Source organism: Hydra vulgaris, chromosome 06, assembly GCF_038396675.1.
Source record: "Hydra vulgaris chromosome 06, alternate assembly HydraT2T_AEP".
NCBI lineage: Eukaryota > Metazoa > Cnidaria > Hydrozoa > Anthoathecata > Hydridae > Hydra > Hydra vulgaris.
Genome location: NC_088925.1, coordinates 18,196,916 through 18,217,570, shown reverse-complemented (window position 1 = coordinate 18,217,570; position 20,655 = coordinate 18,196,916). Strand labels below are relative to the sequence as shown.

General features: G+C 25.3%; 2 protein-coding genes across 3 annotated transcripts in view; both read left to right on the top strand.

Moving 5' to 3' along the window:
* The window catches only part of LOC136081699 (copine-3-like), a 54,878-nt gene extending 37,580 nt beyond the window's left edge, over positions 1-17,298 (top strand). For both annotated transcript variants that reach the window (XM_065799442.1, XM_065799443.1), the window contains exons 15-17: positions 4,232-4,395; positions 8,019-8,091; positions 16,664-17,298. In XM_065799442.1, coding sequence (XP_065655514.1) covers positions 4,232-4,395; positions 8,019-8,091; positions 16,664-16,807 — 381 coding nt within the window. In that variant the 3' untranslated portion in view covers positions 16,808-17,298. The remainder of the gene's footprint in view (positions 1-4,231; positions 4,396-8,018; positions 8,092-16,663) is intronic.
* A 388-nt stretch (positions 17,299-17,686) lies between these two features.
* The window catches only part of LOC100201684 (copine-3), a 36,599-nt gene continuing 33,630 nt past the window's right edge, over positions 17,687-20,655 (top strand). Inside the window, exons 1-2 of the mRNA XM_065799441.1 lie at positions 17,687-17,892; positions 17,994-18,173. Coding sequence (XP_065655513.1) covers positions 17,749-17,892; positions 17,994-18,173 — 324 coding nt within the window. The 5' untranslated portion in view covers positions 17,687-17,748. The remainder of the gene's footprint in view (positions 17,893-17,993; positions 18,174-20,655) is intronic.

Here is a 20,655-nt window from a genome sequence, read left to right as displayed (position 1 = left end):
CTAAAAAGTTCATATTGAAATTATGATATATATAACTTTCTGTAAATAAATCTTGTAATGCTTGCAGAAATAGTGAAAATGGAAACAAAACTACCTTCCCACAAAGGCAACATAAATGCATTTCATCAAGAATTGTGTTTCATCAAGAAATTTTTAGCACCACAATGCTGACAGATCTAGTTCATTTATCTTAAATAATTATGATCTAGAATATTATCACTTCTTGCTATACAATTCATTCTTCCTTGTCTAGCAGCATTTCATACATTTTGCAAATGATTAATCCTATCTTGCATAGGCCTATCTCTTTGATTTATGTAACAATTACATTCAAGTTGCCTAACCATGCTGTTCCAATTTAAGTATAAAATAACTTTTTCTTGACAAGCAGCATTTTTTACATTTTGACAACAATTAGTTTCAGCTTGTCTAGTTCTAATTATATTACTTTAGTGTCAGTTAATTTTTTAAGTTTTAATTGTTTTAATATTTCTTTTAACAACTTCTTTAACCCTAATATCATCCATTTTTAATTTCACTATTATCAATAAACTTGTTAACAGTAGTAACAAATAAATGCAAAAGGATTTTAAGAATTATGATCTTTTCTATAAAATTGTTTATGACTATTTTAAGTGAATATAAGAATAAAATAACCTTCATAAATCGCTGTTATTTAAAAAAAAAGAATAAAAAAAAAGAAAAGAATTTATCTAAATATTGATAGCGTAAAGTCGTAAAAACATATTTTTAAGAATGCATCTAAAAAGAGATAAATAATAATATTCAAATAAAAATCAACTAAGACCTGCAATTTTGATGACAGTCTTAAAAACAATCTTAATAAAATCTTTTTATAAGTTATATATAATTTGTATAAGTATATATCATTTATATAATTTATATAATATATATTAAATGTATATAATTTTTTTAAGTGTATATAATTTATAAGTATATATAATTTATATAAGTATATATAATTTACAAAATAGTATGACAATGTTTTATGAAATGTTTATGAAATCATCTAAAACAACATTACAAAATAGTATGACAATGTTTTATAAAATGTTTATGAAATCGTCTTAAACAACATTTATTAGTATCAATTAGTTTTAATTTAACAAAGAATGCTATGAATAATAGACTGCTATGCACAATATTGCTAATAAAAATGATGCAATGTAAGTCAGTATATTTTTATCTAAAGTAGTCAAAAAGATGAAATAAATATATATTCAAATACCCTTAAAATGTAACTACACAACAAAGAAACTATCTTTTTTTTTTTTTTTTTTTGACTACTTCCAGCAGAATTATTTTTGCTTTGTTTTTTCCTTTTTTTTTTCTCAGAAAAAATATACATATAACTGCAGAGAAATATAAAATATACTGAAATATACACACATTTATGTGAAAATCTACATGTCCACAAATAACAGTCTTATTTTAATAAACTTTTCATGTTAAATACATAAATAAAATTTTAAAAAATAAATAAAATCAGAATCAATTCGACTGCCTAAAAAGGTTTTAAACTTTAAAAAAGGTTTTAAACTTTAAAAAACGTTTTAAACTTTAAAAAAGGTTTTAAACTTTAAAAAAGGTTTACTTTAAAAAAGGTTTTAAACTTTAAAAAAGGTTTACTTTACCCTTCTAATAACTAAAACAACAATACAGTAAAGTAACGAAAAAGCAAACTCTTCCTAATTGTTCTAAAAAATAAAATAAAACTCGCTTAAAATATTTTGAAAATAACTAAAGACAAAACAAAAATAAATTGCACGATACTAATAAAAAAACTATCTTACCAGTCATTTTAGTACTAACTTCTACTAAAAAAAGAAAACAGGTTATAAAAATTAGGGAAAAAAAAACAGTCAACAATAAGCAAATGTTTATTTAAACTTTTGTTTTAAACTTTTACAATAAACAACATCAATTCTTCTTAAAAACTAAAAATTTATCAGCTTGAGATCTTGCAGATCTTGCTTGAAAGATTGTGTGAAATAAAGAAACGCTTTAGAAAAGCCTAGAAACTACTTTAAAATGACATAAGACGACTCAATTAAATTAGACTATTAATATTTAGATATTAGTAAACTGAAAATAATTGAACATACATAGAACAATTATTAAACATATCTTGTTTCAAGATATACAGTATAACATTTCTCAGTGGCATAGGTAGTCATAGCAGTTGTAAGAAGTACAAGCTACAATAAACTTTAAAACCTTAAAAAAAGTAGAATTATTTATCATAAACTGCTGTAAATAAAATGTACTTTTTTTTTAATATTTAGGCTATGTATTTATTATTTTTTCCAACACTGCGTATATGTATATATATATATATATATATATATATATATATATATATATATATATATATATATATATATATATATATATATATATATATATATATATATATATATAAATATATATATATGTATATATATATATATATGTATATATATATATATGTATATATATATATATATATATATATATATATATATATATATATGTATATACAGTCCTCAAAGTGAGGCAGGATGCCATCCTGTCACTTTTTTATAAAGTATAAATCATCCTGCAACTTTTTTATAAATCTCTGTATATAACAATGATTAGGCAGAATGGTGTTTGCCGATATTTTGCCGAATACCATCCTGTTACTTTTTTTTCTCCACTTCAAGCACTGTATATATATATATATATATATGTATATACATATATAGATATATATATATATAAAACATATATAGATGTATAAACATATATATATATATACATATATATATATATACATATATATTTATATTAATAAGAAAACATCAAACAATACGAATTCTCCTAATACAAATAATAATTTATTTTGAGACATTTTCACTGGGTTATGGATACCAGCATCATCAGCTCGTAAAATATTACAAAATTTTTTGAACGTTCAAAAAATTTTGTAATATTTTACGAGCTGATGATGCTGGTATCCATAACCCAGTGAAAATTTCTCAAAATAAATTATTATTTGTATTAAGAGAATTTGTATTGTTTGATGTTTTCTTATTAATATAACATACACTCTTATACACGATGTCTACAATGAAATCATATATTTATATATATATTTATATATTTATATATATATATATATATATATATATATATATATATATATATATACATATACATATATATATATATATATATATATATATATATATATATATATATATATATATATATATATATATATATATATATATATATATATATATATATGTATATATATATATATATGTATATATATATATATATATATATATATATATATATATATATATATATATATATATATATATATATATATATATATATATATATATATATATATATATATATATGGGCTGGGCAAATCAACACATTTTTATTGTGTTAACACACTAATTAATTAACACCGACAATTAACAATAGTTTATTGCGCGTTAAGGTACTTTTTAAATTTTAAAAGTCTCAAGGTGAAAAATAAACTTTTTAATTTAAATTTAATAGTTAAAATAAAGGTTGATAGGACTGCACAGGAATTTCTTCAAAACAGATCTGTCCAATCTTTAGTTTACAGGACTATTAAATTTAAATTAAAAAGATATTGCCCATTTTTTAATATGGTAAAAAAAAATTTTGCAAAAGTTTTTGCTAAATTTTTATTTTTGACTTTTTAATCTTTATAATGAGTGCGTTATGGTTGCCTGTTGTTTTTGTTTTTTTAAGCTTCACAAGATTTACTTAATTTTTTTGTCTTTAAAAGTTTTTGTTTCTTATTATATATTTTTACATATTTTACTTGAGATTTTGAAACTTGAAATTTTATTATTGAGCTTCGTTAAAATAATTGAATTTCTGTAATTAATCAAAGAAGTATTAAGGTCATGTGATTAATCGCAGTTAAAATATTTAATTGTTGCCCAGCTCTAATATATATATGTATATATATATATATATATATATATATATATATATATATATATATATATATATATATATATTTAATAAATGGATAATTATAGTATAATTATGAAATAAAAAGTTTACTTAAGGAAACGTTGGTAGTTTTAAAATGATATTTCTATTTTGCACCCTGTTTTTGCTTAATATTTTGATATTTTTTCCCTAATCATTTCTTATTATTAATAACTTAATTTTGTTGAATAATATTTGTTAGAATTACTTTGTTCTACTATTACTGACTGATGGAGTTATTTCTGATATGGATGCAACAGTTGCTGCCATTGTAGATGCATCATATCTTCCTATATCTCTTATTATTGTTGGAGTAGGAAATGCTGACTTTTCACAAATGAATTTTTTGGATTGCGATCAAGGAAAGTAAGTTGAAGTTTAAAAACTTTATTAATTACAAAATTTTTATTATTGTTGTTGACTAAAATATCTTTATTTAAAAAATATTTTTATTTGATATATTTGAATAAAGATGTTCAGGGAGAATAAAAAATTAGAATAAAAAATAGAAAGATTGTGCATTACGTAAATGTTTCATACCTTGTGTCTAAGCTAATTTAAAATTTTACAATGTTAACAATGCATACATTAAACATTATAAGAAGGGACCAACTTGCCAAGTATACCTTAAAAAAAAAATAATTAATTTTTAACAAATTAAAGTGTTAAATATGTGATACAAGAGGTTTCAAAAGGTTAAATATGTGATACAAAAGGTTTCAAAAGGTTGAAATAAAAGTTTAACATTTTAGTCAAACATATTTGTTGTATTAAAATTTTTCTTGTATTTTTAAATTAATATAGTGTAAATATGTTAGTTTTTTTAAGATTTTTAATTCAATAGACTTTTTCATAAATAAACGTCCAAAAAACAAAACAAAGCTCAAGTTGTACTGTAAGTAAACAAACCAAATGGCTTCTAATAAAAAATCTGATAGAAAATTTTTTTTTGGAAAACAATCTTCTAGAAAACAATGTGCTGCATTTAATTTCTTCAATCGAAGTTATAATATCGAATGTGGATAATAAAAGGCTTCTGGAAAAGAAAGGAAACCACCGACTTTTATAATTAAAAAAAAAAATTTTGACTCACAATATTATTCTTAATAAAGTATTTGCTCAAATGAGTTGATTATTGACAATAATTTATAAATAAAGCAGTTACGATATGAAAATAAGAAAATCAAAGAAACAATAGCAGATGAAGGCAATAAATTTGTTGAACATGTTCTCTCATCTAACAAAACTAAAACATTATTCTTTCCAAATAGAAAAACATTCAATGCAGTTTTTATATTTTTTAATCCTGGAGAAACAGGGATTAAGAAACAATAAAACCATTCATAGTAATAAATCTAATTATAAAATTTCAATAAACAAGAACCAATCAGATTCAAATGCTATTACAATCAGATTCAAAATGCAATTTGGATTAAAAACTCAAACATGGTGTGATTTTGTGTTTTACACTTCAAAAGGATTAGTCATTGATCAAATTAAATGTGACAAAGTAGATTCGGAGAAACAAAAGAAAAATGTGAATTCTTTTACTTCAATAATATGTTGGACGAGGTAGTTGTAAAAATAAATAACAATATGTCAGAATGTCAGAGCAATGTCAACGTATATAGAAAAATAATTTTAAATGTATTCTACAAATGTAATGCTCAATGTTCTTAAAAGAGTTGAGCAATGATAAATAAGTAGAAAATCACTTGACTAACTTTGCTCATTTTACACTGTTTCATTTTTGCTAATTTTATACTGTGTTTCATTTCATTTCATGTGTATTTTACAAAATGTAGTGCTTAATGTTCTTAAAAGAACCGAGTAATAATAAATATGTAGAAAATTATTTGACTAATTTTGCTCATTTTACACTGTGTTTCATCTATAAAGTCTCATCAGAAATAAATGATAAAATTAATAAAACTATAATTTATACAAAAAATTAAATTACAAGAAGTCATAAATGTCTTAACTACTGTACTATTTCAACACATTTGTGAATTTATTGACACTGTTACTAAAAGAATTCTTTAGAATTGAGGAAAGGCATCTTTTGGGTTGAAATTATTTTATTCTTTACATTTAATTAATTTCCATTATTTCATCAGGTAAAGCGCCTAGAACAAAACTGTTTTTGTCAAATACCAAGCCACTAACCACAACCACAGGGTTCTATGATTGTTTTACAACCAGAGAACTTCATAAAGTTTTCATAATACTTTAATGTAATAGGTTTATAATATTTGCAAAAAAAAAGTTTATATAAAATAATGTTATACAGCCATGTTACCATGTATGCCAAACTTTTGAATATTTTGAATATTAAATTTTTGAGTATTTATTTGAATGTTGTATGCCACTTTTGAATCCTTTTGGAAATTTGTTCTCTAGTTTGTTATCACAAAATTGCAGTGAACCGATTGCTTTTGTAGTCAAACCATTTTGAATTTCCATATTGCTTCCTTGTCTTTTTTCCAATTTGAACCACCGTTTTGTTTAATAATTTTATATGTTCTGAAATTTTTTCATTGCAAAATATTTTTGCAACATGAATTATTAAATCATTTGTTTCATTAAATGGGGATGTGGGGTGCTCAATGTATTGAACATTGTCTAAATTTTTTGAAGGTTCTGGTAAATTGCTGTAAACATAACTTGGTTGAACTAAAGCACATTGATAGCTTAATACAGACCCAAAAGATACACTTCCTAAGCTTGTTTTGGTTGTTCCATCATTTGATTGTTCCATCATTTGATTGATTTAAAATGGTTAACATATGGACTTTAATATCACTTTTTTAAAAGATTGCTGTAAAATTCTTTAATTTTTTTCCATTATCATTTTGTCTGTTTAAATCAGTTCTATCATCATACAATGTTGGTTTGAATGTGAACTAATTGGAATGAAGAAGAAGTTAGAGTGAATGGAAATTAATTTTTTTTGCTTAAATATTTGGAACAGATTTTTTTTCAATTTTTGTCACCTATTTTGGTGAATGCAAATGAATGCCAACAAACTCCACTTTTTCCTGCTTGGCATTGACAAAAAGCATACTTTACTAATGCATCTGATTTATTAATAGCAATAAAAATCTATCTGTCATCTTTTTTCATGCTAGATTCACATACTCCTTTTTCACAAAAAAGTTCAACGCTGTGTGTGAATAATGAACAGAGAATAGATCTAGGTATTGTTATAGGTATTGTAATAGGTATTGCTCTTCAAGAAACGTATCCCCCTTGATAAATGATTTAGAGAAGAATTGAACATTGACATGTAAAGCATATGCATCAATAATTCAGTTGAAAATGTAGAAAGTCTCTCTAGACACTTGCTCCATCCCTTTTTCGAATTCATATTTAAAACCTCACATTTTAAATCATCGGATCACAAATAATAGAATTCGTTCTATAATAAAAATATTGTAACAATTTAATTTGAGTTTTAACACTTTTATGCGAATTGCCATAATAAAGAAGTCACCTTTTTAAATGATAATTAGTATACAATTGAATTTTTTCTAAATCAACTTTAACAGTTGGATCATCTATATTGTGTTCTTGTAAAACAATTAATTCTGGATCTAAAATATTTTTTTATATATATAAAATAATAAGTTAACTTCACTACATAGAATTTACTAGGCTTTGTAAATAAAAGTAAACTTCAGCTAATTTTTGATAACATATTCAAATACTTTACTTTGAATTTTATTCGAATACTAGTAAATAATAACAAACCTATTTCCTGTGAAAAAACTTCATTTTTGTTTGAAGATAATGGCATTCTCCTTTTAAAATAACAAATAAAGCTCAAGATTGAAAGAAACAGCTTAAGGCTATTTTGAGTTTAAGCAATAAAGTATTTTTTTGTTTACATTAACAGTACAACCTGAGCTTCGATTTGATACATGAACATTTATTTATGAAGTCTTTATTAATTAATTCAATAAATTGACTTTTTGTTTACAAATATTTAGATTACGATCAAATAGAGGAAAAGAAGCACTTCGAGATATAGTTCAGTTTGTACCATTTCGAGACTTTAGACAAGTAAATAATTTTAAATACCTGTTTTTAAAATAGCGTATACAGATCAGATATTGGCTACTATTTTCTGTATAGCATATAGAATATGTCTTTATAGCATAGGGTTTTTTCAGAAAAAGAAGAAAAAATGAAGAATAATGAAAGAAAAGAACGAAAAAAGTTATGTTAGAGTGTCTTAAAAAAATGTTGCGGTCAATATTCAGCGCCTTTGAGTAACTTCTAAAATATTTCCTATGAAGCTAAAAAGTTTCCTGGTGTAAAAACTCACTAAAAAAAAACTTTTTAATGGTGGTGTCAGGGTTGGGTTGATATATAATTGATCTAATAAAAATACAAATATGTTAATTTTAGATTTCTAAATACAAAATCAAATACAATGTAATTGGTGTTTTCCAAATACAAATATTTGTATGTTAGGTTTAGAAATACAAAGATTTTTTTAATGCAATATTGATAAAATGGTAAATAGAAAGTAGAGTAATGAAAACAAGTCTTTTAAGAAACTTAAAAACAAATATTTAACTTATTTTAGTGATAAAAATAAAAAAATTTAAAAATCTCCTGGTTTTTCCCAAAAAAATACCAGTTAACCTAGTTTATCGTGTTTTTTTTGGGTAAAACACAATAACAAATACATTTTAATTAAATAAAAATATTCAAGAAATTTTTTAATCAAATGCATTATGAATACAAATATGCCAGTTTAGCCTATAACTACCAAATACAAGTACAATTTCAAATCAAATGCATATTCGACCCCAACCCTGGTAAGAGCCATTTATTTCAAAGTTTCTTGTGTTTTTGGTTCAAAGTATGGCTGTAAGAGATTTTTTTTTTTTTTTTTTTTTTTAGATTATTCACTTCCCCAAGGCCCGAGGGGGGCCACTTCAGTCGAGGAGGCAATAAATTTTTTTTTTTTTTTTTTTTTTTTAGTTGTTATTCGTGGTACAACCCTCTCTCAACTCTTTAACTTCGAAACACAAACCTTGCCAAGCAAGGCTGCTGCGCGGAGAAACTAAGTTGAGCGCAGTACTTCCAGGGACGTGGTGGGAGTCGAACTCCGAACCTCTCGCTTACAAAGCGAGCGCTCTTACCACTACACCACTACCGCAGCTTATATATATATATATTGACTAAAATGGGTAGAATATCCAAGAGAGTTGCTGCTACATCAAGCAAGCGTGAGGGTTGGGTCTGGGATAAGTTTTTTTTATTACTCATGGTATTTTGGATCAAATAAACATAATAATAATCTCAACATAACAACTTCATGGAAATGTTTAAAAACAACTTCTTGTCAGCAATGTTTTTTAATGATGAATAACTTACCCAATATTTTTAGCTGAACAAAATAAGGTCAGCAAAAATTTATTAGCCTCAGACATTGCAGGACAGCAGTTTAATTGGTATAGCAAAAAGCCAACCCTAATTCTAAGTGTTAATATGTGTATATATCTACTATACAGCGGAGAAAATAGAATTAGCTTCATCTTTATTTTTCGTTCTAATTTAACAAAAATGGCAATGAAACAATTATTAAATCTACCTTATTTCTTATTATCTTCTACTACAAATAAAAAGTTTATATATTGGTATGTTTAATTAATTACAAGTGGAAAAAAAATTAAAAGTATCCAATTTGTGGAGAAAATAGAATTAGCCTCATTTATGTTATATACAAGAAAATACAAAAAATATTTTGTTTTACGCTTATTGAATATTTAGTATTGCTTCCTGAATTTTTAATGACTTCAAATATGCGACTTGACATACTAATCACAAGATTTTGGATAGTTTCTATAGATATTTCATTCCAAGCTTCTCTAATACGAGTTTTTAGCTCCAATGCGGAATAATATTGCTTACCTTTTTTATAAACCTTTCTAAAAAGTATTCCCCATAGATTTTCAATTGGGTTATAAACAGTACTGGATGTGGGCCATTCCATTACGTAAATATTTTTCTCTCTAAACCAAGCTTTTGTAAGCTTTGAGTTATGGTTAGCAGCATTGTTTTGTTAAAAAGTGAAACTTTCACCCATCAATTCTTCACCATGTTCAAGCAAACTAATTTCTAATAAGTCAATGTAGTCCTGTGAATTCATTTTTGTTGAAATCCATGCCAGTAGTTGTTTTCCTGCAAAGAAAAAAGCCCCCCCAAACCATAACAGTTCCACCACCAAAGTTATATTATCTTCATGTAAGATTTGTCTCACACGTTAAACAGTTTTTTTTTTTAAACATCTTCGCTTCCAACAAGGCTGCAAGCAGCCACTAATTAAAGTTGGAAGTTACTGTAAGAGAAAAGATGAAGATTGTAGAGCAAGATAACGATTGATGGACGATTTAAAAGATTGCAAATTATATGAATCAGGAAAGCAAGATAAAGGAAGCGAGTTCCAAAGAACTGATGTTCGAGGAAAAAACCTAGATGAATAAGCGTTTTTAAAGCACTTAGGAACAGTCACAGAAAAAAGATGACACTTAATTGAATGACGAGTAACACGAGAATGAAGTTACAGGTAATTGTAAATCAACTCGATTTTGAGATGTAGTCATGTGCTGAGCAGCAGCATGACGTACAGTAACTTGTTTAGTACGATTATCAATTTTACGTTTCCCACCACTTTCCTTATAAGCTCCATAAGAAATGCCAGTCTTGAAGTAATTATTAACCACTTTTGTAGATCTTTTAATTTTCTTTGTAATTTCCCGATTAGATAAGTCTGTATCTTTACATGCTTTGATTACTGCTAATACTTCATTTGTTAAATGCTCACCACGTCCCATTTTAAATTCAGGTATCAAAAACCAAAAGTTAAAAACTTTATAAGCCATGATTTCATAGTTTTTGTTTAACTTACAAATAATAATAAAAAACTAATAAGTATAAAGTAAATAATAAAAAACTAATAAATATAAAGTCACAAATGCGTATCACCAGATCAAAATATACAAGTAAACTGAAAATGATTATTGATGAGGCTAATTCTATTTGCTACCGCAAATATTAAGTATTATACATTTTATGGTTTTATCAAATGTACCGTAATTTAATTATGCAATATTATAATCTAAAAAGTTGTTGTTTGTAACAATAGTTATTTAAGTGTGGATTCAAAAGATGCACCGCACAAATTTGCTTAGAGGTTTACAAAATAATAGATCAGTACATGATGAGGCTAATTCTATTTTCTCCATATAAAATATGTATAGATACATATTTTAAATTTAAAAATGCCATCTTATTTATACACTTTTTTTCAAAATAAACTTTCTAAATTAGTCGATGTATATGCTAAAACACTCATAACTCCCTACATCAGCACAACGTCAGATTATGGATCTGAATATAATTTTGTTATTATATATATATATATATATATATATATATAATATATATATATATATATATATATATATATATATATATTTACAGTATGCAAAAAAAAATAATTGTACGCTTAAAAAAAAATCATAATTTTAAAAATTGCATCAAAAAAATTAGTTGTCCGTTAAAATATTTAAAAGTTTTTTTAGATATCTTATCAAGTATTGTTTTAAGAATTTATTTGTGTATTGGTAAATTAATTGCTTTTTAAACCTTTTGAATTTTACACAATCGATCTGATGATGCATAGGATTGACTGCAAAAAAAATAATCGCACAGTTTAAAAATAATGTCAAATTGATCAAATTCCATGGAAATTAGTATTGAGTGGGGTCTCCTTTAGCCTTGATGGCCTCATCTAGATGATTTGGCATTGAGTTGATCAAATTTTGGGTCTCTTCTGTTGTTATATTATCCCATGCCCTCATTATAACTTCTTTCAAGTTATCTTTGCGTCTAAATGCTCGGTCGCCAATTTGTCTATCCACAATATACCACTAATTTTCTATTGGATTCAAGCCCAGACTTTGAGATGACCATTCCAAAACACTGATGTTTTTTTTGTCAAAAATAACTTGATCATCAGGAAGAGTTACTAAATCTCAATAAAAATTCAATTTATAGAAAAAAATATTTTACAGGAATTTATAAATTATTATTATAAATTATAATTAACTAAAAATAAAAATAAAAAATTTTTTGAATTACTATATTTTTTTGTTTAACGGGAAGTTACAGAAAGTAATTATTAAATAAATTTTACAGCAAAAATGTTTCAACAAATATAGGTAAAATTTTTCTAAAATTAGTAGAAAAACATTTTCCTCCCACTAATAAATTACATAAGATTTTTAACAGAAATACCATTAAAGTAAGTTATAGTTGTACAAAAAATTTAGAAAGAGTTATAAAAGGCCGCAACTACGCGTTAATTAATAAAAATGAACATGTAAAAGAAAAAAACACTGATTATTGTAATTGTAAACAAAAAATAGATTGCCCTCTAAATGGAAAATGCCTTTTGAAAAATGTAATTTGCAATTGCATTGTTTCCTCATAAAATAACCCTGATAAACAATATATTGGCTTAACCGAGGGGGAATGGAAAAAAGGTTATGCCAACCACAAACATTCCAAAAAAATTTATTTAGTAATTACTTTCTGTAACTTCCCGTTAACCAAAAGAATACAGTAATTAAAAAAAAAAGTTTTTTTAATTTTTTTTTTTTTCTTTTTTAATTTTTATTTTTAGTTATAATAATTTATAACTTCCTATAAAATATTTTTTTCTATAAATTGAATTTTATTTGAGATTTAGTAACTCTTCCTGATGATCCAGCAATGGTGAAACTTTAAGTTGAAAAAAAAAGTTAGGTAAGTGTTTTTCACTAATTTATTATTGCTCTGTTCTTTAAGAACATTGAGCACTCTATTTGTAAAATACACTAACATAATTTACATATATATATATATATATATATATATATATATATATATATATATATATATATATATATATATATGTATATATATATATATATATATATGTATTATTAGATAGTAATAAAATATAATTAAATTTGAAACATAACTCAGAGTTTCACGTTTTATGCGATCATCAGGCGTTACAAACAACCATAACAATAACAAAATTATATATAAAAATATAATACAGTGTTATCTTAGATGGTGTTAAAGTTGCAGGTAACAAATATGTTTTTATGGTGACATTTTGATAGCAATTCATTTCATTTATTCAATAGTTTTGAATAAATAAAATGAATTGCTGACATAATTATATGGTATTTTTTGGTTTAAGAAAGGTTACATAACTTTTCTCCAGGTTTAAATGGTTCTGCCCTATTAATAATCTTCCTTGTAAGAATAGGATTTGAAAATCCCTTTTTTTTTATTTCCCAGATATATTTAGAAAGTTCTGTGGTATTAGCTTTACTTTTGTATTGAAAGGAGTTTTTATGTTTGTACCAGCAATCTTTAAAGGTGTGCTTCATTAAACCAATATAATTTAAACCACTCTCCTGCTGCGATGTTTTTACATTGCAGACATAAATTATATTTTGACTAAGACATATGTGAAGGTTGTCAGCAGTTACGCTTTAGAACAATTGTGTTGGAAAGATTACATTTATTGTGTGAATTAATAATATTGGTGATGTTTGGAAGACAGCTGTAACTGACTTTTAAATTATTCCTATTAAAAATTTTGTGAAGCATATGTGTTTTTGGAAAATACTTTTCAATTAGATTTAGAAAATTTTTTTGCAATGTTGATTTTTACATTTGGAGAAAACGCAGGATTAAATCAAATAATGTTTCGTGATTTTGGTTTTGATGAGGCGAGATTTTTTGGAAAGTAATCTTTTTATTATACCCACTTGCTGCTAACGCAATGTTATAAAATGATGTTGCTCTATTGAAAACTTTCTTGCTTGATGAAATATTGCTAATATGTCTAGATATCATAGATGTATAGATTAAATAATACTATGGGGCTGGTTAGAATTTACATTGATGTATTATTGGTGGTCACCTGGTTTTCTGTATGGCTGGAAAGTATTTTCTAACAGGTTGAAGGTAACATCGAGAAAGTTTACAATTTTTAAGTTGGTTTTTATTGTAAGTTTTGGATTAAATTTCTCCTTAAAAAGATGAACAATGTTTTTTGTAGTTCTCTCAGATTGTGGTCCATTAATCCCATGAAAACAGAAAAAGCCATCATCTCTATATAATCCAACGGTTCGCAACCCATAGTCGTGACTTATGGTATAAAGAATAAAGAGGCCAACTAACTCACATACTTCAGCCAAATCGAAATTTTCCATAGTGACGTTGCAATTAGGATCTCCAAGTTTTTTGACCCAGATACTACTATGTTCAGTATTATGTATTTAATAGCTGATGATTGCAGTGTATGGTAGGAAACTCAAGGTATTAATAATGTTGTTTTTCATTTAAACAAAATTTAAATATTTATTGCTCTGTTATAGTAATATCGAGCACTGTTTTACATTCGAGAGTTTTTGTATTATTTTAATATGATATAATACATAAACAACCAATCAATATATTTGCTTCAACAAGTTGAGCACTCTACTCAAGTTTGTCTAATAAAATAGAAAAAATGAATCTGAGATCAAAAACATTCCCATACCATCAGAAAAAGACTTTAAATTAAATTTACTCGAGAAAACCAAATCGTTTTTGAAAAAAATGAGGTGGAAAGCATTTTATTTATTAACAACAATTTAGCATAAAAAGATAAAAAGGACAATATAAGCTATAGAATTAATTCAATCAAATGTCCACCTCAAGTAAAAGAAATATCTCCTTTTAGAAAGATGTGATATATCTAATTAAACAATAAAGTTTAGAAAAGTCCAAAACACATTTCAAGATAATATAAAAAATGATGTAAAGTTAGTACAAATGTCAAACAAAACTTATATAAAAGCCAACAAAACATCAAATATGTATAAGTTATCCAAAGTAGAATATAACCGCCTTTTAAAAAATGCTATTACTGCCACTTAAAAGAAAGCTAATGCAAAATTAAAAGATAAAATAAATAAAGAAGGCAAACAGGTTTTGCAAAACCATGATAAAATTTATTATAATATCAAGATATTATTGATAAGGCCTTGATAAGGTATATTGATATATTGATGTATTGATGTATTGATGTATATATGTATATTGATGCCATGATGTTTATTATAAAATCAAGATAATCGGGTCTTCTGAATGTTTTTTTACTTTAAAAGATCACAAAGAAAACTTCGCCAATAAGCCTACAGTGCGACTTATGAATACAGCAAAAAATGAGATAGGAAGAATAAGCAAAATTATTTTATCAAAAATTAGCAATGAACTCCAAAGTAAGTTATTCATTAACTAATTGCAAAGCACTTTAAATGTCAATGATTGGTTTTTGAAAGTTAAGGATAAACATCTTTACACATTTTTAGTTTTCTGCATCAATGATTTTTATCCTTCAATAAGTGAAAAAATGCTTACCAATGCAATCAACTTTGCCAAACAACATCTAATAATAAATACTGAATACAAAGCATTAATAAGAGACGCAAGAAAGTCTTTACTTTTTAACAATGAAGATGCATGGATTAAAAAAAAAGGTGGACTCTTTGATGTACAATGGGCACTTAAGTTGGTGTTGAAGTATGTGAATTAGTAGGAATTTTTCTTTTATTCCAACTTTCCCGGTATTATAATAGAGATAATTTTGGTCTGTATCGTGATGACAGGCTAGCAATATTTTAAAACAAAAATGACCAGCGAATGGAGAAAATCAAAAACATTTTTTAAAAATTTTTAAAAGTAATGATCTTTTTATTTCCATCCAATGCAATATGAAAATAGTTAACTCTCTCGACATAACATTTGATCTCTATAACAATTCTTTTCAACCAGGCCGTAAATGCGACAATGAGCTGAATTATATTCACTCTGATTCAAACCACCCACCTAGCATTATCAATAGAATCCCTTGCACTATTCAATTAAGATTATCTGCCACGTCAGTAAATGAATCTGTTTTTTATAATGCTATCCCAAAAGTGTGGCTATAATTGTAAAATAAAATACCAACCTTAAATTTCCTTGACTAAAAACAAAAATGTATGTACATATATATATATATATATATATATATATATATATATATATATATATATATATATATATATATATATATATATAAATATATTTACATATATATATATATGTATATATATTTATATATATATATATATACATATATATATATATACATATATATATATATATATATATATATATATATATATATATATATTATTTTTGCAGCACTCTGCTGAAAGTCAGGCTATTTTTCAGTCGATGTATGTACTGAAGCACCTGGCAGCAGGCTATTTTAGTGTGACATTAGAGTGCTCATCTAAACTAGCAATTTAAGTTTTTTATATATACATATATATATATATATATATATATATATATATATATATATATATATATATATATATATATATATATATATGTATATATATATATATATATATATATATATATATATATATATATATATATATATATATATATATATCTGTGTGTGCATCTGTAAATAGTTATACAGAATTTTATTGGTATTATTAACTTTTTTATTGAGGTACCTCCTGCTGATCTAGCAAAAGCTGTCTTAGCAGAAATACCTACTCAAGTGACAGAGTATTTTGCTATTAAAGGAATTCAACCAGGTTTGTCTCAGCAAACTCTTCCTACTACACCATTTGGAGTACAAATGCATATGTAAATATTCACAGGAATGCCAGTATTCATAAATCACCTCTTGCAACTTGAACGGCCATCACCAAAGATCAACGACTCTACTGTTTAACCATTTAATTGTTGTTCAGACCTTTCAAGATTCCTTTTTTTTTATGTAGCATTATTATTCTTATTATCTTTTTTTGTACTTTTTACCAATTTTAATAATGTTCTACATCAGAAAATCAATTTAAAATTTTACATTTCAGAAGTTATAACCATTTAGAGTTAATTAACTATTTGATTTATGCAAATTAATATATTTATGTTATATAATTCTATTCACATTATGGTAGCATTTTAGTTTTTATAATTTATAATATATAAGTTTTTTATCTGTTTCTTTAAACTTATTTTGGTATTTTAAGAGAAAAAAAATTTATTTTATAATATTTTGTCAATTTTTATTTTATTTTTGTTATTAGTATTTAAAATTTTAATATTATAAAGTTTTTATAAAAATATATTTATCAATAATAATAATTGTTTAAAGCAGGAAAGAATTTTTCTATTGTTGGTTTAGATTTTTTTTTTTTTTATTGTTGATTGGTACAAATGATTATTAATGATACTGGGTTATTAGCTGGATCTAAGAAAATTATAAATATCAAATTTATTTTTGTTATTTTAATGTAACTTAAAATGTGCAAAATATATTATGATAGAGTACACCTATATCTTTTAAAGTAGGTGTGCACATGTTATATATACATACATAAAAGATAAACTTTAGCACCAATAGAGGTATCAACCTCAATTAGTTACTATTAAAGACATACATTCATTCATCAAATTAGTTTTTCTCAAAAATGTAGTAAAGTGACTTTAGCAGTTTTTTTAATTGATATTATATTCATGCAGTTTGATTCTAGCTTAAATAATTCAGTTTTAGTAAAACAATACATAAAAAGAACACGTGGTTTTGAGATGAGTTTTCCTAATAGTTTAGTAACACGAGTTTCGTTAACAATTTCATGCACTGGTTTACTAAAAAAAGATATTACATCACAATCTGATCCAGTTGTTCAGGTTCTTTTGCTAGAAAATTCTGCGACGCAGTCTTGGAAAGAGGTTTATTTACAAAGTTGTTAAATTTATGTTAAAGTTATTCAATTTTCTATTTATTTATTAAATTTTAAATTTAAAAGAATCCAAATTTAATTTGCTTCTAGCAAGGAAGAACCGAACATATAAAAAATACATCATGTCCTGAATTTACAAAGTCTATTGAAGTTGATTACAAGTTTGAAGAAGTACAACGAATCAAATTTGTTGTTTATGACATTGACAATTTATCAACTACTTTAAGTGATGATGATTTTCTTGGTCATATGGAATGTAATTTGGCCCAGGTATTATTTTTTTAAACATGTTTTTTATTTTTAAAATAATCTGGTATTTTTTTAGTTAGAAGAGATATAATCATGTGATTCTTTTGATGGCGCTGATTTTAGTGACAATACAAAATAATTATGCTCTGATTTTTACACTGAACCAGAGCAAGATCGTAAAATATTTATGTTGATACTGTTCATACTTATCAAAGAAAAGGACATGCTTATGATAGGAGATGGATATACCAGATCAACCCTTACAAGTTCAGAAACCTAAACTTGGCATGGTATATTAAGTAAACAATATGCAATTTGGCTCTGGTGCTATGGATAACCAAATAAAAAGGGGTTAAGGATTTAAAATTAACAATGGACAGTAAGTCCATATAGTAATTTATCTGTATTAAGTATAACCCTGATGAATATGATTGTTACTAAGAAATATTTTTCATCAATTCATTGCTGATACATAGCTGAATAATTTACTACAAAAAACAAAACAAATGAATATCCTGAATTGCATATTCATTTATTGTTTTATTCTATATTGTATTTGTGTAATATATGTGTATAATATATATTGCTATTTGCAAGTCTCTTTTCTTTGCCTATGAACATATAATTTGGTTTTGTAAACCATCAGAAGATAAGGATCTCAGTTTTCGGACTTCACTTTTAAAATAATTTTTCAAAAAGATTGAAGTCTGTTGAATTACCAGGTCAGGGTAGAATGACCTTAATCCCATTCTTACATAACCAACTGCTTACAATCTTAACCCTGTGACTGGGTGCTCCATCTTGCAAAAAATTGTAAGTATTTGTTATGTTCATGAATATTTTAAATTTTACTTGAAATATTCCAAGGTAAACATGACTATTTATCATAGTGTTGAAAGGCATAAATCATAAATCACCTCTTTGATGGGGGGTAATAGCACCCCATATCATGATTATGGGGCAATGGTTTACAGTCAAAAACAAATGTTGGGTGATATATGGTTGGCAATGTGGTCATCTCACACTTGTAGAACAACAATCAATTGTTTGAACTAAATAATATATCCTACCAATATTCTGCTGGATCAGTAAAATAATAAATTCTAGATGAATTACAAGGATTTTTGAGGATTACAGGTTTTTATATTTTTTTGAGAAAGGCAAGACTTTTTTTTGCTTGAACATGGCTTTTTAAATGAAATAGTTTGCACAAACACAAACTAATTGTCACAACACTTGGTACAACACCAATGGAATGTAAACCAGATGAAATTTAAGAAGCACCAGCAAGCAGATATGCTTTTGCATAACGATGAATACAATATCTGCCTTTTGTGTTGTCACCTTTTAGTAATCTAGTTTAGGCTTTGCTTTTAAAATCAACAGTTTCATGATATGGTTTCAATTTTTTAATGATAACTGTTAGTGTCAACCCTTGTTCACATAGATTAACAATCTGAGCATATTTTTCTGTTGTTAATTCACTAATTTTTTCCATAATTAATGTTCTAATTTACCACTAAAATAAAAACAGTCTATAACAAAACATGTTTATTGGTTTAAAACTTAAATTACCCATGAATAGTATTATTCAAAATTTTGAATGTAAGAAATTTTTTTAAAACAAATATTAAAAATTTTCTGCAAGTTTTAAAAATCTTTTAAACTTTTGATTATGACTGTATACAAAGTTTTTAATCAATGAAGTTGAGTTTTGGAAAAGTATAAAAAAATTAATCAGAAAAGTATAAAAAAATTGAACAGAAAACAAAAAGCAAAACTATGTGCATTACCTTTGGAAAGTTTCCACTACCCATTTATCACTCCAGAGAGCAGGGTAAAAACCCTACTACAAAATGTAAAGGGTATACAAGTAATAAGGCAAGAAAAAAGTTAAGATTGTGGAATACTGCTTCAGCCGTTCGACTCTTTGTATTGATCCCTATTTTATATTGTACCACCAAAGCTCAGGACAAATGGATGATGCATCAAGAGATTTTAGCAATGCTAAACAAATATGTTTTTATGTGAAAACTTATATGGCATAAAGAGATGTCAGGGGTGTACCCTCATGGTCTTGCGGTGGCACAGGGCAACTTGCTTTCTCCAAGGGTGACTGAAATTTTGTTACTTACAATAGTGTGTTTATTAATATAACCATAATTTGATCTATGAAGATTTTATTTCTTGCGATCATTTAAAAGAAAACTTTAAAAAGCATTTAAAGTAGTATACACTCATTTATTTTTTGTGATTCACATAATGAAACCTTTGGTGAAACCTTTGGTAAGATTAACAAAAAGAAACGATACAAAACAGATATAGACTACAACAAAAATGACAATCTTTAATTAATTTAATTAAATGAATTAATTTACATTTAAACCGTTTCTTATTAAACATATTTTACTAGTATATGACATTTAAATTTTTTTTCTTCAGTATTTTCACCCAAGAAAAAATCACACTGGACTGCTGATTGTCATAGCGAACAACTCAAATG